This window comes from Varanus komodoensis, unplaced genomic scaffold, assembly GCF_004798865.1.
Source record: "Varanus komodoensis strain SLA01 unplaced genomic scaffold, ASM479886v1 scaffold2, whole genome shotgun sequence".
Classification (NCBI taxonomy): domain Eukaryota; kingdom Metazoa; phylum Chordata; class Lepidosauria; order Squamata; family Varanidae; genus Varanus; species Varanus komodoensis.
In genome coordinates, this window is record NW_025335568.1 from 33951739 (window position 1) to 33970543 (window position 18805).

The 18805-nt window shown below is 41.4% G+C and overlaps 1 protein-coding gene across 1 annotated transcript in view; it reads left to right on the forward strand.

The window, feature by feature from the left end:
• Window positions 1-18805, forward strand: part of SH3RF3 (SH3 domain containing ring finger 3) — a 258330-nt gene that overhangs the window by 167100 nt on the left and 72425 nt on the right. Inside the window, exon 3 of the mRNA XM_044429559.1 lies at window positions 3064-3159. Coding sequence (XP_044285494.1) covers window positions 3064-3159 — 96 coding nt within the window. The remainder of the gene's footprint in view (window positions 1-3063; window positions 3160-18805) is intronic.

The window sequence follows — 18805 nt, forward strand, 5'->3', positions numbered from 1 at the left end:
AAATAGGAACAGAATGAGAGCCACTTTGCCTCATATAAAATGAACAATCCATTTAAAGTGCTGTATAAGGGTGCCCATTCGTTTAAATTGGTTGCATTAAGAAATACGTTGTGTGGACCAAGTCTACAAATTTATTAGTAAAACCTACTACTGTAAAATAATGTGGGTCATTGTCTCATTTCTTTAAGAATGGAACTCAAGTCAATGTTTTAAGTGCAACAACTCTGAATTTGCCACCTATCTGCAGTGTTTCCAATCAGCCAGTTGCTTTCACAAAGTGAAAGGCCAAGCAGCTGCATGCAAGGGTACACTAAGCACTGGTATCTCAGCTTATTAAGGCAAGAGAGGATCCTCTGCATGCCAACAGCTCCTCTTAAGAGACATCTCCCAAGCCCTCGCGAGCCATTAGCCAAGTCATCTTTTTAACAGAAGGGTTAGCTAAGCAAGTGCTCATTCCCCTAGCATACTCTTTCGCAGCTCAAAGTGTCATTTAATAAGCAAAAGAGAATTAACTCTTCTAATGAAAAGGCCCTTAATTTACATTGGGCATGTAGTGCCGTTGATGAGGGTTAGAGATGGGAGAAAGGGCTGACACTGTCCCCACATTACCAAAGCCGTAGTGTTGCTTTTGTTCGTAGTAACCATGCACAATGAGAAGACTAGGATTAGATCCTTAGCTGTTTATCCTGGGAGGAGTGTTTCTTTATGGTTATAAATAGGTGCACATTGTTACTACCAGCTGGCAAATAATGATGACAAGGACAGCTGAACAGCGCGTGTCGTGATGTCATTCTGCCACCATTGTAATCTTTCCATTACTTGGCTGCTTCTGCTTTCTCTATAAAATGCCACAAATGACTTTATTAAATGCCGTTTCATGTGGCGTAGCTGAATTGGAGGCATAATTTTGTGCAATTTTTCCTCAACAAAAGAGCTGCCTTCCCCCCACCCCTAGAAAAAATAAAATCGATCTCGATTGAAATGATTGATCTTCCGCATAAGCTTCTGACAGTGGCTATAAAATGGAATTGCTCATCTTAACAATAGTGTTGAAGAGCCTGTTAGACAGTGACTAATTCACTGGATGCAAGAAACAGAAGAAAGGACGTAAGATGTCATTGGAAAACAGTGGAAGGTGTTTTTAAAGTAATGATCTTGAAGCTTTTCTCTATGGATATCCAGGAACTGCATATGGAATACCTGGTGATGCAAAAAGGTTAAATGGCACTTCATCATATATGTGCACAGAGCACATATGAGTGTATGTCTCTATTCAGTATATTCATACCATGCCTTTCAGAACAAGTATCCTTCCCAGGGTAAATCCCAACAATTTAAAAACAAGCAGAGTGGGGCTAGATCATACCAAATATCCAAGTAGTACAGCATCCCACATGGGCTGGCCTGATGCTTCCCAGGAGCCTCCAAGCAGGGGCAGGAAAGCTACATGTTGGCCCCTCAGAAGCAGTGTTCTAAGGTATGCTGCTTCTGAAACTGGAGGTTCATGGCTACTGATAAATGTCAAGATAGCCCGGAAAGAGCCATAGCTCAGTGGACAGAGCACCTGCTTTGCATCTTGAAGGTCCCAAGTTCAAGCCCTGGCATCTCCAGACAGGGCAGGAAATGCCCCTACTTCAAGCTCAGGATAGCTGCAGCTTCCAATCAGTGTCAGCCATGCTGAGCTGGATGGACCAGTGGTGTAACTCAGTATAAGACTGCTTTATATGTTCCTAGCTACCTTAAGACATTTTCTGCATGAGTTAATCCCCCTTTGACAGCATTATGACAGCATTACATTTGACAGCATTTGACAGTTAATGACAGCATTAAAAAAATTGCAATGAGGACAAGCAGAACTCAACCTCCAATCCACCCACCCATGCCACTTTCAAACCTATGCCTTGAGAACTCGAAGTGCCTGAACTCTGCAAACATGTGGAGCTGATCGTGGTCAGCACTGGGTGTGTACCACACTTTCACAGCAAACAGAGAGTGTGGTATTGGGCAAAGATGCCAACTTCCTAAGAATCTCGTTTTCTTTTTTTTTTTAATGACTCTTGCCCTTATAGCTGCAAAGATATGCCTGGAAGTGTTTGGGCAATGCTTACTGTGATCTCAGAAGCTGGGCAGGAGAAGACTAAATCAGATTCCCAGTGCTTGGTATGAACTGTCATTGCCCCACATAGCTTCTTGTCCAACTTCATGGCAGGCAGAACCAAAATAAATTCTACAAAATTGAAAAAATAGCAAAATTAGGACAAACTGGACATTTCGGGTGGGAGCTGCACCTGGTTTGAAGGAGCCTGGCAAAATAATTACTTTTTCCCCAGGAGTGCAGAATATGACTTGTCAGATCTAGAATTTTAGGGGGTTTACTCATGGGAAATACATATAGCCCTGAGAATTTCATGCCAATATCTTGTGTGTTATGTTATTAGTATGGGAGCAAAGTTTCAAATGTTCCCATATTTGCAATTTGCACAGAATAACGTAACTGTTGAAGCAATAGAACCAGGATCACACAATTGCTGCAACCCATCTTGGTCTGTTTAAGTCACAGTGGCTTGCTGTGGCACATACAGGGAGCCATTTTGAACATTCAGCCCTTGGTGGGGAGTTGGCATGGCATCATCTGAACCTGAATGGCAGTGGATGCTGAAGCGAGGAACAACGCTTAACCATAGGTCACATAAGGATTGTTTCCCCTCCAACATGCTGCTGTCTGGTTCATATGACATAGCAAAGCAAGCCAACCTTCTGTTGGGAGTGAAACAATCAGAATGACCACTGGCACACTTCGCAACCAACTGTGGCTGCATCCAACGGTAGGTTGCAGCAATTGCGTAAACGGGGTGCTCAAACCGGGTCATGGCACTGTCGATCGCCATGCTTTTCTCCCACAAATTGTGCATTCTGAGTGCCACTGAATGAAATAAGTATTTTAATGTATTTTATTTTTATTTTGTTTAATGTATTTAAGTATTTTAATATGTGAAACTATGCTCATTTTGATTTTGAGTGTTATTGTATGACCTTTGTCATTTTGGATATTTTTTCCTGTAGGATGAAATTTTGACTGTCATCAGGAGAGTAGATGATAACTGGGCAGAAGGAATGCTGGGGGATAAGATTGGAATATTTCCCATTCTCTATGTGGAGGTAAGCTCAGACTGCCTTGTACTAGTTCAGTGAGAGGCAAAGCTGATTACTAAAATCCTGGCATTTCTAAAAACAGGTGAGATGCAGACTCTTTCGGATGGCAAAATCTCCTATAGCCATGACGTTCTGATGTCAACCGTCCAAATAGAAAGATTTTTATCTTGTTCAAATTAATTGAAATCAGCACAACCAGTGTGCTCCTGAAAACTGTCAAAGGCTGTCAGGAGCATATAGCTTAATATCAGTTGATATGTGTGCAAAATTGGAGACAACAACTGTCACAGCCAGAACTTCAGAGAAATTTGGTTTGCAATAACTCCAGGAGTGCAGGTTCCCTAGAAATCATACTTTTATGTCTGTAACCTTCATTTGATGCATGATGCTGGGGGAGAGCTTTGTGAATAAGCTGGACTGACTGAAAGACAGACAAGTGGGTCCTAGATCAAGCCAGCGCTTTCCCTAGAAGCAAAAATGGCAAAATTGAGGCTGTCATACTTTGGGCACATCATAAGAAGGCAAAATTTCTTGGAGAAGACAATCATGCCAAGGTAACTTGAAAGCAGGAGAAGAGGGAGAAAAGACCAGACATGAAATGGATGGACTCCCTTAGGGATGCAACAGAACTGGATTTGGAAGATCTGAGCAGAGCTGTCATGGATAGGACATTTTGGAGGGCTTCTTTTAAGGGTCAGTATAAGTTGGAGATGACTTAATGGCACATAAGAACAACAATCTTCATTTCCATAAGTTCTAGTATACTGTGTGATCCTTTCCTAACCAAATTGGCACATGCTCTAGCATCCAGCTGGCTAACCAAGTCAACCTTGTAAATGTACAAGCTGTTTGAAATATTCTTGATTAGGAGAACTCTTGTCTAGGCACAGGCTTCGCCTGTCAGGACCACAAGCAGAAGACTGGGCAGGTTCTCGATAATAGCCGATGGAAACCTGCTGCAGATGGTTAGACCGCCACCTTTCCTTGGGAGCTTTTGCAAACACTGATGCTTTGAACAGATTGCATGCTAAATTCCCACCTGAAATAAAAATGCTTTCCTACAGTGTATAAGAAATTTTGATCATAAAGAGCAAATAGCACAGGTACACTGGATCATTTATTGTTGTAAAGGCAGGTGCTCTGTGCTTCAAGCAAAACTGATCCCTGAAGACAAAATCAATAATCATTCTCATAAAGTGACTGCAGATATCAGAGTGAGGCAAAGGAAGTGCCATGCTGGTGTGGGGACCACCCTCGCAATCCATTCATATATAAAATCATATATAAATTCCTTACTTTAACACCAAGTCACACACCATAGCCCTGCCTCCAATGTCATATAGCTTCTCCCAGCAACTGCATGTACAACCCCTTCCTACGGACCTCCAGGCTATATGCATTGTATAGATGTTGGAGGTGGATGCCGTCAGGGATAAAGATGAATCCCAGCCTGTATGTTATACTATGCCATGTTTTGAACACCTGAGTGTGGCTTCTGTTATTGTGGCTTGCATATATAATGTCTGTAATGTGAACACAAGGATTCAGCACCACATGTTGCCAAGATATCAAACTTTTATTGCATAAAACAGCATTGGACGCAGGCAGTTTTAATCAAGGAAGTCCTATAAGGAATTTAATTAGATGGCTTTTGCGGTTTCTTATGGCACTCTGACTTTACATGTTGTAGGCTTGGAACAAATGCTTAATGCAATTTCAGTAGTGAATGTTTAATGCCTCACATTTCAATACTGTATGGTGCTTTCCCCAGCAAGGTGTGCAAGCTATATTTAAGGAAATTCAATTTTTAAAGTTTCCATTTAAAACCTCATCTCACACTGGTTTGTACAGTGACTCAGAAATTACATTTTAGCATTCAGTGATGCTGTGACCACTGAAATAGGGGCCATTTTGCTGACCTCAACACTAGCATCACCTCAGTGACTTTGCTACTATTGATCCTGGTTTGTGCTTATTATACCAAAATGAGGATTGTCTCCACATTGAGCCACACCTCTCAGAAGTAAGAATAACACCACATCCCACAGAAATAAGTCCCTCCCAGTATCACAGACCTCCCCAAAAGCCTGGAAGGTAAACCACAACAAAATAGCATGCCAGCTGTCTAATTATTAATCACTTCAGCACTCAATATTATGTAAAGCATTGTGATTATAAATTCTGCCACTGACAAGGGTTATAATTTTAAAACAAGGATCTAGTAACTGTTGAAACATTGAATGCATATGGAAGTTTAATGGCTGGTGGTGTTCTCTTCTCGTAATATTAGATGCAGGCAGTTTATCTGATTAAATGATGCACAGTGGGGATTCTCTTTGCTGCTACAGTCTTAGTCAGTCAATGCACTAGGACTTAAAGTAATTACTGTAAAGGAATCTTGAGCGAATGTGCAATCAAAACCATTCTAGCAACTGAAGGTATAAAGTCTAGCATCCGTCCTAATTCATTTTGGTTCTGCCTAATGGCATCGTGATCATAAGGCCTCTGTCTGTCGTGGGACGTTAGTTTTTTTAAATTATATGTTTGTAGCCCACATGTTCTTGTGTGAGAGCAGTGGAAGCGCAGTGCTGTTCAGACACAACCTTCTTTGGGGCCTACCCCACTTTCTTCAAGAGGCAAGTCAAAAGCATAACTTAATGCATGCCATCTTCATACTTTTGTATGAAGTGTAACTGGGTGAGTCATAAGTCTGAGGCAGTGGGAACAAAGGAAACTGTAGACACTGTTTTCTTGCAAGCCCCAGATTTCTTCAAGGGAAAGAAACTACCCATCCACAGTTCAGAAAATCACTTGTACTTTTGTTCTTCTAGGTCTGAGATAAATAAGAGAATAGACATCTGCTTAAAACGGCGTCGGATGTTATGGGGTGTGAAGGGAGCAGGAATTGCTAGCATCTCACACTTTGCATTTTCCTACGTTGTTTGAGCTCACACATCACACTAAGCCACCCGGGAATACATCACAGCAGGCGGCTGGCCTGCCCGTTACTCCTGACAGACAGTTCCCCATGCAGCAGCTTGCTGTGGCTCTTTTCTCCTTCAGTTTCTCTGCATCCTCCAGGCCACTCACCCCAGAGGTCTTTGCAGCAGAAATCCTCATTGCCCTGTTCCCTTTGCCATTTGGCCTTTATTATTGCATTTTAAGCATTTCTTTTAGATATCTTGGCCAGTAGAATTATTGCTGTTTGCATCCCCACTTCTTTTTCCTTCATTCTTTTCTTTTCCTCCTTCACTTTTTCTTCTTTGCTTACTAATTGCAGGGGAAAGGGGTGAGTGCAAACCAGCATGTGTCAGGGTGGGAGAAAGGGCAGGTGAGGTGGAGATACAGGGCTTCCTTGGAACAGTTATCATAGGTAAAGGACAGCATGTTATGATGGCAAGAAAATGTCATTGGAGTCATGGGGGACCTGAATGGGTGCAAGCCACCTGCCACTCTGATGCCCCCCCCCCACAAATTCCAGCTATACTGGATTATTATTTATTTAAAACATTTTATTCCATCCTTTGCATAGCCTCAGGACGGATCACAACAGAACTAGATGTTGCATACTGCTAGGTCAGTTTTGCAAGATATCTGACGCATCCATTGCATGACTATAAATGAGGGAACCTACCTGGCATGTATAATGGCTGTTTCCATGAGTGTAGGCAAGACCCAGCTATGCCCATCTGATTCCTTGGTGCAGCACCAAGCCAGGAGGGAAGGCCAGGCAGGAGGGGAGTTACTGTGATCCATAAAGTGCAGCCATATACATCAGGAAACCCCTGCTCCCTGGGCCTGACTACATCTTGTGCTGGACCAAAGAGACAGATTGGGGTCGCTATCTTGCATCCTGCTACCCAGTAGATTTTGTGACCAAGCTGGCTAAGGCAGCCTCAGATGGAATGATGGAGGAGCTTGGGATTTTGGTAAGCAGACTATTTCAGCATGCATGCCTGGGCTACATTAACAGGGCCAGCTGAGAACGTTTTGTCCTGAACGACAACCTTGTCTCACTTTGTCATTCACCCAATGCAAGGCATACCCTTGGTTTTGGCCTCTGCATATAGGTATGAGAAGGATGGTGTGGATATTGGGTGCGGGGAGAGGAAGTGACTCCAGCGTCATGGTCAGATGTCTTTCTGGTGAAATTTGGTCTCGTAGGGTCAGACCTTCCCTGAATGTCCTCTACATTTCTGAGTAACCAAAGCCAGCAATTCTGTCTAGGGCCTTGTTATATGTGGGCATGTTGAGGTGCCATCAACACAGTCCCTCTGAGCACCATCTTCAGCACTGTGGCACTCAGAAGGCTCCCTGGTTTCTAGGGGCCATCAGACAATGAAACAGGCTGGAAGATGGTTGGAGTGACGTAAGACCCTCAAGAGGATGTAAGAGCATGTAATCATGTCACCTGCATGGCAGGAAAGGAAGCAGAGAGGGTGTGCTTTGTCACCTCCATCACAGGTTTTGAATAGCTATCTGGCTGGACTTTTCCGGGTGCTGTTTAGCATGCACAAAAATGGCTGGGTGAAATCATCCAGAGGCTCTGGGTATCATCAATGTGTGGGTGACTCTCACCTCTATTTCTGCTTTTCATCATATTCAGAGGAAGTGGTGGAAGAGCTAAATCATGCCTGGTCATCACAATAAACTGAATAAGATGAAGCTCAAGCCAGACAGATTAGACCACTATAATGCACTGTACTTGGGGCTGCCCTTGTAGACTGATCAGAAACTGAAGTATATTCAGTATGGAGCTACTAGATTAATAACTGGGACTGAGCATTTTGATTATATGATGCTTGTGGTATGCCAGCTGCTACAGGACTTGATTTCTAGTCCAATTCAGAGTGCTGATTATGCCTTCTAAAGCCCTTTAGGGCTTTTCAGCAGGTTACCCAAAGGATCTCTTGTCTCCTTATATGTACCTACTCATACATTAAAATCATCAATGGAGGGATGCCTGAAAGTATTTCTGCCATCCTTTCAGTAGTAATGCTCAGTTGTGGAATGCTTCTCCTAACACCTGCCACCTACACGATCTTACTTTGAGCATCAGGCAAATTACTTTTTTATATCTCTGAGTATTTTAGGTGCAGTTTAGTTCTTCTGACTTTCTAATGCTGTTTTTATTATTTTTGCAGCCTTTTAACTTGCATCTTAATTGCTTTTTTCCCTTTGCAAGCAGCCCTGGGAGATTTTGATTGAAGTTGGTATAAAATCCTTATAATAAATAAATAATATACATTTGAGGAGTCTGACTATCTTTTGGGCACACTGTGGGTTGTTCACATGACAATACATCTACTGTGGCTTATTGCCAGAGCAAAGTGAAGAAACTCTTTCATCCTGAGGGCTGAGTTCAATTTTGGAAATGCTCTTGGGGTCAAATTCCAGAGATGAGCAGGGGTCAAAGGAAAAAGGGGTAGACCCAAAAAGGCCAGCATATTTTTGGGTCTTGCTATCATTGCTATCTTGCTACATCTTGCTATCATTAATTAAGCTTCAGGAGAGGCATTTCAAACTTCAAGAATCAGGAAAAAAATCTGCACAAAACCAGAAAACCACTATACAAACAGTTGTTGGGAGAAAGGGGCTGGGTCCAGGGGCTGAGTGCAGTCACCTGGAGAACTAAAGGGAATGAGATTTTTCATGCAAGCCTGAGGTTCAAAACCGATTGTCCATGCAGTTACTGAGAAATCTGTGCTGGCCTCTCCCAGCTATTCCAGGAAGATCTTCTTTCCAGCTTCCATAATGTGCTCTTGTTTTCATTTTGGTTATCCAGCTTTTGGGCTCTTCTTGGAGCTAGTATCTATTTTCATTTTCACTGCTGCCTTAAAACCCAGACTCTACACAAAGAACTCTTCCTTTCTTGCTTTTCTGCCATATAACAGAAGAACATGACTTCTTAAGAAGAAATGGTGCCATTTTCCCCATGCTAACATAATACTCCATTTTCCTCATTCTAAAGAAACCTGTGAAGATTCTCTGAAAAAAACAGATGTGAAAATTGAAGGCTGTGATGTCACCTAAGGAGCCTCAAACAGCCCTGAGTAAGGAATCCTGAGCGTACACTACATGTGCTCATGTAGAAAAGCTCTAGATCTAGGCAGTGATTTTTGCTACAACTTCTAAAAGCCTACTTTTATTTTAATGGCATGGGGGAGAGATTGTTCCGGTGTCCTGTTCCTCCTTTTACCACCAAGTACCAGAAGAAAAGCAAACGCAAAGCTAAATGGTCAAGTGGCACATTCAGGATGTTGCAGAGCTTCACATTCAAAACAGAACTTCTGACAGAACAACCCTGTAAATCAAAGGCCAAGACATAATACATCATCGCCTTTAGCACGGCAAGGTTGTGCTGCCCCATCAGCAAATCACAGATGAGGAGGAGCCAGGATGTGTTTTCATGTGGAGTTCTGAGGGGAAGCGATTAAACAATCATCCCAAGGGTTTTTCCCCCCTTCTGAATGTCTTCAAGCTGTCAAAATTGGCAATACAGGTGTCTTTAATTCTCTGTAATTAAAAGCATGTTGCATTTCTGATAAAAGTTTTGAACATGGACGATTACCCCATCCCATCCCCACCCGAAAGATTTTTTGGCTCAGGTACAACATAGCTATAACATTTCCTATCCAAATTGTGCAGTTGCTCGGGAAAGGAGAATTTCCAATTTGTTACCCAAGATGAATGCTTACTATTGCTGCATCTCGTTGTTTATTTTCATTTTGCACACTCATGATTTCATGCTGCCCTATGCATACTCTGGTCTAATACATTCCATTTCTTTTGGCTGTCAGTGTCTTAGAAAGAACTGCTGGAAAATGATTAAGATCATTTAAAGGTGATACCACAGTGCTCGTAAATAAGTATTCCTTGTGTGTTGCTGGAAAAAAATACTAGCAGAAAAAACAGAGGATCTGCCAGAATCTCCACTTAATATCCTTGGGTGAGTTTAGCACTTGTCAGGGTGGAGCAAGTTGTGTGCCAGAGCAGAGAAGTACTAGTATCTGAATAGTTGGATATTTACACGTCTTATTTCCCTCTTTTTGAGTTTAGATCTATTTTATCAGGCTTTTTTAAAGCAGCAAGAAAACATGCTCCTCTGGTAGAGAGAGAGAGAGGCTCTTAATGTTCATGCTCTAGGCTAGAAATGAATATTTCTGTGTTGATCCATTGTCACAGTCTAACATCCTTAAGACTGCTGATCACCATTTACTCTTTACTGAACCATGGCCTATTAGCTTGTGTGAACAGCCATTTGGTGTCCAAAGCCTGCAAAGGATAAATCCTTTCTGAATCACAACAGGGAGTGTAGAAGGCTATCTTCCAGGGTGGATGAACCATTTCTAGAAAAATGTGCTCTGGGTTTGCTGGTCCCTGCCCAGCCATAAATTAGCAACTGCATAACAATACAGTGATCAGCGTTGAAGGCCATTGTGCAATGCTTCATTTTTCATAACAGTCGTTGCTGTTTATAAGCCCTCCTTTGGAGCCTCAGCTAGCTTAGAAGAAGGGAGAAGGCCAATTTTTAAAAGTTCAGGATTAGATATAAGAACAGACCAGATGCAAGCGATTTGGTCAGTCTGCCTCCTGGCAGTGTAGCAAGCTATACATACTCATCCCCAGCACAGAGAACTGCATAACACTAGCTTCCTCCTTTGTTTAGGGAGCAGAATCATATTGATGAAGGAATGTGCCCATGGATTTGCTTCCTCTGTTAAAATGATTAGGGAGCCTGCTTCTGGTGGGAGAGCTCTTGTATACTTCTGTCCTTCAGTGGGCATGTTTTAAAAGACCACTATACTTGTCTAGCGTAATTTATAGATTTAATAAAAACCATTTAAGCTACTAGAACACGAGTCATGGGGTTTCTCATACACAAAACTGTTCTTCATCTGCAAAACAATTTCAGAAGGAAAACAAGCATAATTTATATGCCACATACATTTAACAAGCGATTCTCCTCCCAAGCCTTGCATGCGCATGAGTGGTAGTTCTTCAAAATCGCTCAAATGCAATTGCATTACCTCTTTACACAGTCAGCTGTTAAATCACTCCAGTGATATCCAATACCGCCTGTTTCCAATACCTGGTCTGATCTTTGTTTCTGCTAGGATCTCTTTTTTTAAGGTTGCCCCAGTACTGTCTTTGTCCTTCCTTCTCCCCAAATGATCCACCGAATATAGATCAAACAAAACAATGGCTTGGACCTAAAGACTTACTTTGGCTCATGGAAGAGTTCTCTGCTCGCAGAGTATAACTCAGACATAATAACACTCTACTGAGGGGAGATATGATAGCACTCTGCAAGTACTTGAAAGGCTGTCACAGAGAGGAAGCCCAGGTTCTCTTCTCAATCATCCCAGAGGGCAGGACATGGAATAATATGCTCAAGTTGCAGGAACCCAGATTCCAACTAGATTTCTGGAAAGATTTCCTTGCTGTTAGAGCAGTACAATAATGGAATCAATGACCATTGCAGTGGGCTCTCCCACACTAGAGGCATTCAAGATGCAACTGGACAGCCATCTGAGAGGGATGGATTAACTTGGTGTCCTGCACTGAGCAGGGGGTTGAACCCAATGGCCTTCTGGTCGCTTCCAACTCCACTACTCTACACTTCTAAGCTGCAGGTTCCCAGAATTTTGAACCACCTTCACTTAGTAGTGGTAAAGTCTGAACTTTTTAAAGAAGTGCAATGTCCAGTGAAATCAAAGAAGCTAGGTTCTTCGTCTTGGTCTCCGTGCATCACACATATATGGGTACTGTGCCTGCGCAGTGCTGCTGGGAAGACACTGCCACTGTTGCTGGGAAGACACTGCACTCCAGCCATTTATACAACGGGGTGCGGGGGAGGCTCAGAGTTCCTGCCAAACCCATTAAAGCTCTTAAATCTTCCGGGCAACAGGCACTGCACAGGTGCAGCACCCTTAATGTGTGAATGCACGGATGAGCGCTCAAAGAATGACAGTTAGAGGTCAGCAACCTGCCTTTGCTTCAACATCAGGACTCTACTCTGGAATTGCCTTTTTTCACCCAGGTTTTATGGTGTTGATGCTGTTGCCAAATTGTTGCATGCCAACACTTTCTATATTCTGTAATTTTCCTCAATAAAATACAATTGCCATGCCTGCCTTTTTAATATGGACAGGCAAACTGCTATTGAGGCTTTTAAGAGTAACTGTGCCTTTTAATTAACTGATTCTGTTTGCAGGTTCTGCCCATTTTATTGTTTCTTGTTCAGTGCAATTGGGGGATTAGAGATGAAATGCCTCTCAATTAGTCAGCTCTGTTCTTCACAAAAGAGGGAAGGTTTTAATTGCTGGTTTCCTTTCCTTTCCTTTCCAGTGAAATGGTGCTATTTTAATCCACTATAAAAGAAATAAAGGTAAAAATAGTGTGACATCAGTAATTAAACCCTTATCCTATAAGGAATGGAAGCTGATGAATTAATGGCAACTCCCACTAATCCTGCCCCCCTGGCCAGGGGCAACAAAGCAATAAAACACATGCAATTTATAAACACGACACTTATACTTGACTTTGCAGGGGAATTTTGTTGAACAAGTGTATAAACATAGAAGGATCTTGGCCATTAAGTAGGATGTTGCTGGACTCATAGCACAATGGTGTAATTCTGTTTTTGGTTACTTGCAGAAAGGCAAGCTCAGGAGCACTAGCTCAGAAACTAGAAACCTAGTTTCAAATTTCTTATTTTTTATTTATATTCAACTTATACATCAATATGTACAAAGGACTCTCTTAGTGGATTACAGAGAAGCAAATAAGAACAATAATACACAATAAAACATATAGACATATAATAACATTATATAAATACAATATACAATAAAGCATACAATATGCAGCTGAGGGCTCAGGTATGAATAGGTTAAATTGTGTATTAAAACTAAAGAATAATATAAAACTGTATACCTTAAAATTGAGCAGTACAATATCAGTTATTAAAATGTCTGCAGAATAAAGTCATTTTTGCCTGGCACCAGAAAGATTGTAATGAAGGCACCAGGCAAACGTCTCTTGGAAGACCATTCCACAGTTGGGGCACAACCGCTGGGAAGGCCCCTCTTTTATCTGTCATCTTCCTTGTTTTCTTGAAGGGTGGCTCTTTCTGAAGGGCCTCCTCACCCAAACTTAGGGGTTTGGCAGGTACATATGGGAGCAGGCTACCCTTCATCTGCCCTCATCCCAAGCCATTTAGGGCTTTATATGTTCAAAGAAGCAGCTTAAATTGGGCCCAGAGCTCAACTGGTAGTCAATGCAAGTGATGTAATATTGGGCTACACAGACCTGCTCACACCAGCAGTCATGCTGCCCTATTTTGAACCAGCTGAAGTTTCCAGATAGTTTTCAAGGGCAGTCCCACACAGAGTACATTACAGTAGTCAAGCTGTGAGGCTACTGGAGCGTGTGTGACTGCAGCTAGGCTCTGCTTGTCCAGGAGGGGATGCAGTTGGTAAATTAAATGCATCGTTCCTGGCCACTGAGTCTACCTGAAACTCAAGTGATAGTCAAGCTACAGACCTTGTCCTACAGAGGGAATATGACCTCCTCCAGGAGAGGTTGAAGACCATCCTGCAGCAGCACCTCCATCTTGTCTGGATTGAGCTTCAATTTATTGGCCCTCATCCAGTCCAGGATCGAGTTCTTTGTATAAAGTTTCTGATCATGTATAAATCTAAAAATTCAGACCAGCCACCTGGACTTCTGTTTTACTCACATGCCTCTTGTTACGTTCACAGGGTAAAGGAACACAATTAATCCTCACTTTTGGGTCATGTTATTCAAACTGTGTTCCCCAGATCCCCATTGTAGGGCATGCGGGGGTTTGCCCAGGTATGCCAGGTCCCTACAACAAAGGAATGATTTCATCATACCAGCAACACCTATGAAAGTCATATAGGCACAATTTAGCAATTGCTTGCCAAGTCCCAGCTTCCCAGGTGAGTGTGAGAACCTCCTGAATTCAAATGAACCAATACGCACCCACAGGGGGTTTCAAACCAATGAGCCGCTGTTTGTGCTACCTGGTCAACAAAGGTACGAAAGGGGACTGCACCAGTGTTCTGGGTCATTGTCTCTTTTGCTTGTGATCAAACTATTCCTGAGAATAAAATTCATATTTTTTCCCCTCTCACTTTCGTCATGCTCGATTGGGCTAGCACACTAAGAACAAACCTCTTGTGTCCTGCACCATGGTTCCATGAGAATCGCCCAGCGCTTTCCTCCTATGAAATTGTAAGATCTTAATTCCTTTGTTTCATGTAAAGAAGTCTGTGACAGGGTAAGGTCTTCATTCATTCTATTCAGAGCCTTTACACACTTCCTTTTTAATGCAGATTAATTCATTTTAAAGCCAAAGTGATTTAATTCACGTGGATTCAGACTTCAAGGAATAACCGTCATCCAGGCTTAACAATGGAATAAAATGGATGCAGAACCAGAAATGTGATGTAATACTAACATACACACTAACTTGTAGTTTGTATTCAGTAAATTTAGGATTTTATACATTTATTTATTTATTTAAAATTTTTCTATACCATTTTCTTACCAAATAGTCTCGGGACAGTTTTACAGTAAAACAAATAAAGCACAGCATCATTTCTATACAATAAAATCCCAATTAAAATAATAATTTAAACCTTAAAATACTGGAAAAATAAAAAGTTTTTAGCCTGGCGCTGAAAAGAAAAAACTTACTAAGTAGCAAATGGGTTCTTTACTGCATTTATAAATATTTTCTGTTAGCATTGTATGAAATGTGGCATTGCAACAGTAATGGTTTTGTTTAAATAAAATGGATAATATGAAACATATTGATGAATTGGTTCCACACTGATTTTTCACATTGAGAAGGATTCTTTGGATATCTCAGGTATGAAGACCACTGTTTTAGGGTAATGTTTCTCTTTCTTTGTTGCTGGCAAAACATTCTAGCAAAACAAAAATAGTATTTGTTACTATTGAGAAACATACATGCAAAAGCATATATCCTCACAAGTAAGCAATGCTCACATTCCTCACTTACTCAAGCACAAGAAATTCCAAGGAGAATATTACTGGTTTAGTTTTCTTTGAATGGAAGAATGCTGAAGACTCATAATGTCTTCATCATATTTGTCTTTTACTATACAAAACCGAATAGACTGTATTTTAATAAATAAACAGTTTTCTGGCAGGTAGAAAATCTACCAACCCTAGGCTAGGTTCCCAGAGTGGATGATACGTCACCCTTAGCTAACTCATAGTACTCCCTTTTTCCCAAATTCAAATTACAGCCTATTTTTCTGCTTCTTCCCACTAGCTGGAGGTTATGACCTCCTCTTAACAGATATTCAATTGAAAGCAGGAAGGAGAGTCCTAGTTTTTAGGAGAGCATTTCTTGTCCTTTGCTCCCATCAATAAAATATCAACAAATCATCCTAGAATATTTGCCAGGCTTCAGTCTGAGAAAAGGTGTTCTCTCAGCATATATAATAATATATTAATGGATTCCAAAAAGAATACTCTATGACTTCGGTATCTTACTGCATTGTTGAATTATCTTTTGGGAATGCATGGATGATCCTCCAGTGAGTAAATTCATAATATCTGCAAATAATAAAATAAAGGATGTAGCATTTAAGAAACATCTGGTCTCTAAAAACTTTGTGTGGTTTACTAGTTAGGGTTTGGACTTGGGCCAGCTACACTGATTCAAATCTGTCCTTAGCCAGCGAAGTCATAGTTACAGATATTTTATTTGTAAAGTACCTCTTCCCCATATGCAGTATTCTCAGTTAAAAATCATGGCAAAAATAAAACAGTAGATTTGTTTCCTTCTCTTTCAAAAATCTAAACAATTTCATACCAAATATATAGCAAAATATAAATATTTGAGCAATAATTCTGTTGCTAGGATTAATAGACAAAGCACTCACCAGTCTTGCTAGTTAGCACCATCCCTAGAGAAAGGCATTTTAAAGAACTCGAGGGGAACAGTTCTTAATCCCCCTCCAATCTTCCTTTGAACAGGATGAAACACCTCTGGCCTAGATGGAAAGTGACAGGTAAGCAGAGCTCTTGAATCTAGTAACTATAGCTGGCTGAGGGTTGCTGTCAGTTGTAGTCCAACACAACTGGAGGGGATCAGTGTGAGAACACTGCTGTAGAGAAGAAAACTAGATTGTTAGATGGTTTCTGCAACAAGATTGTTCGATGGTTTCTCCTGAACGTGCTTTTCAGCTGCTGTGTTGACTATTTAATCTTCAGCTGCAGGAACTGGGAATCCTGCAGACACTATGTGAGTCAAGGAACCCTAAATTCCAGGTACTCCAGCAAGCTTAGACGAGACCAGGGGGTGATACGGGGTGGGCGTCTTGAAGCAGAGCAATTACTGAGTAATCTTGGGCCAGTTACCGACTGGGTTCAGAAAATACAAAAAGCCATAGTGGTTTTTACTGTTGTTGGGGTGTTGTGTTGTCCAGACCCAGTTGTGGCATTTCATGTGATAAGGTGGGTCTTGTTCTGTGGTTTCTCCATGCCAACATGACTTGTTTGTTATCTGAACTCAGGATTGTGCTTTCTGTGGGCCTGGCATGCAACTAACACGAAGTCCTCCAGAAAGAAGAGCAACTGCAGGAGCTGCTCTAGCCATGCAGCCTCTATGGGTGGTCGAACAAGGAAGAGGTAGTTGATACAGGCAGGAAGTGATGCGCTTTGGGATTGAATTTCAGGTGCAGTGGCTGATGAGATTTGTGCCAACAGCAGGAGCATAGAAGATGAAAACCACAATCAGGCAGAAACTACCTGATCATCTGTCAGGCTGATTATGGTATAAAAACATGAACTATGATAGCCATGCAAGGTTGCTTGTCATGTGTGAGCACAGCTGTTATGTCTCAGCCTAACCTCACTCACAAGGTCCTAGTGTAGATAAAATCCCATATATGTTGCCCTGAGCTCCTTGGATGGGAAGATGCCAGTGAGGCAGGTAAATACAACCTTAATAATAATGATAATAGTTACAAACTCAGCCATCGGTGTCCAGTTTACTAAAGAGCTCATTAGACAGAAATCAGCAAATAAATGTATTAGCAGTTCTTGTGCATAGAAATTATTATTCAAGAATAATTCAGTATAGTTCAAAAATGGGACACTGAAAGCATTTTAATTATCCGTTTCTGTTTTGTTCTGTGCTGTTAGAAGTGGAATCCAAAATATGCATGTACAGTGTTGATTTTCCACTCCCCTTGCAGTTTTATACTTTACTGCTTTTTCCATCCCTTAAAAGAACATATTTTGATTTATTTCTCTTTACTTTAATCATCTTGTATATGCTCATCTGTTCTAAGCAGTATATAAAGATTGCTTTCTTGAAGATCTTGCTTAACCTCACAATGATTCTTTTTGAACACACCCAGTATATTATGTAAGAACCTAAGAAAAACAATGCTGGCTCGGGCCAGTGGTCCCTCTAGTCCAGCATTCCATTCACACAGTGACAAACCAGTTGCCTACAACCAGGAAGAGTTCAGCAGCTTGCTCCTGCCCAAGCTGCCCAGCAACGTTTATACACAGACAAGATGCCTGAGGTAGCACACAGCCATCAAGACTAGTAGCCATTAATAGCTTTTTCTTCCATGAATTTGGCCAATCCCCTTTTAGAGCCATCCAGAATCATGGCCATCACTACCTCCTATGGAAGTGAATGCCATAGTTTGACTATGCACTCTATGGAGGACTACTTCCTTTTATCTGTCCTTAATCTCCCACCAGTCAGCTTCATGGGATGACCTCAGGTTCTGTTACTGTGGGAGCAGAAGAGAAATATATCCCTCTCCACTTCCTCCGAATAATACGTAATTCTGAGCATCTCTGTCATGTCTCCCCTTCTTTTCTAAGCTAAACAATCCCAACTTTTGTAGCTGTTCCTCAGAGAGGACCTGCTCCAACCCCTTGAACATTTTAGTTGCCCTTCTCTACACTTTCTCCAACTCAGTAATGTCAGGTGCAGTGACCAAAACCATACACAACATTCTAACTGTGGTCACTACAAAGATTTGTAGAAGGAGAGTATGAGTTTGGCAGTTTTATGATCATTTCCTTTCCTAATTATGTCTGACTTGGTGTTTGCCTTTTTCACAGCAACCACACACTTGGTTGACATTTGCCTTGAATGACCAAGCACAACCACAAGATTCCTTTCCTGATCAGTCACTGCTAGCTCAGATACCTCTAACCGAGACTTTGGTTAGGATTTTTTGGCCAACATGAATTACTTTACCCTTTCTTACATTGAACCACAAATACCATTTTGATGCTCATTCTTTGGAGAGATTACTTTGGGACATCTCACAATCCCTTTTGATTTTAACCCCCTAAAAAAATTGGTGTCATTGTCAAATATGACCACTTCTCTACTCACTCATAATTCCAAATCATTTATGAATAGGTTGGAATGCATTGGTCTTCATATTGAACTCTGTGAGATCCTACTGTTTACATTCCTTCATTGGGAGAAAATACCATTTATTCCCATTCTCTGCTTTCTTTTCTTTAACCAGTTACTGATTCATAAGATCTCTCTCTCTCTCACACACACACACCCTTTTTCATGACAGCTTACTTTGCTCAGATGTCTTTG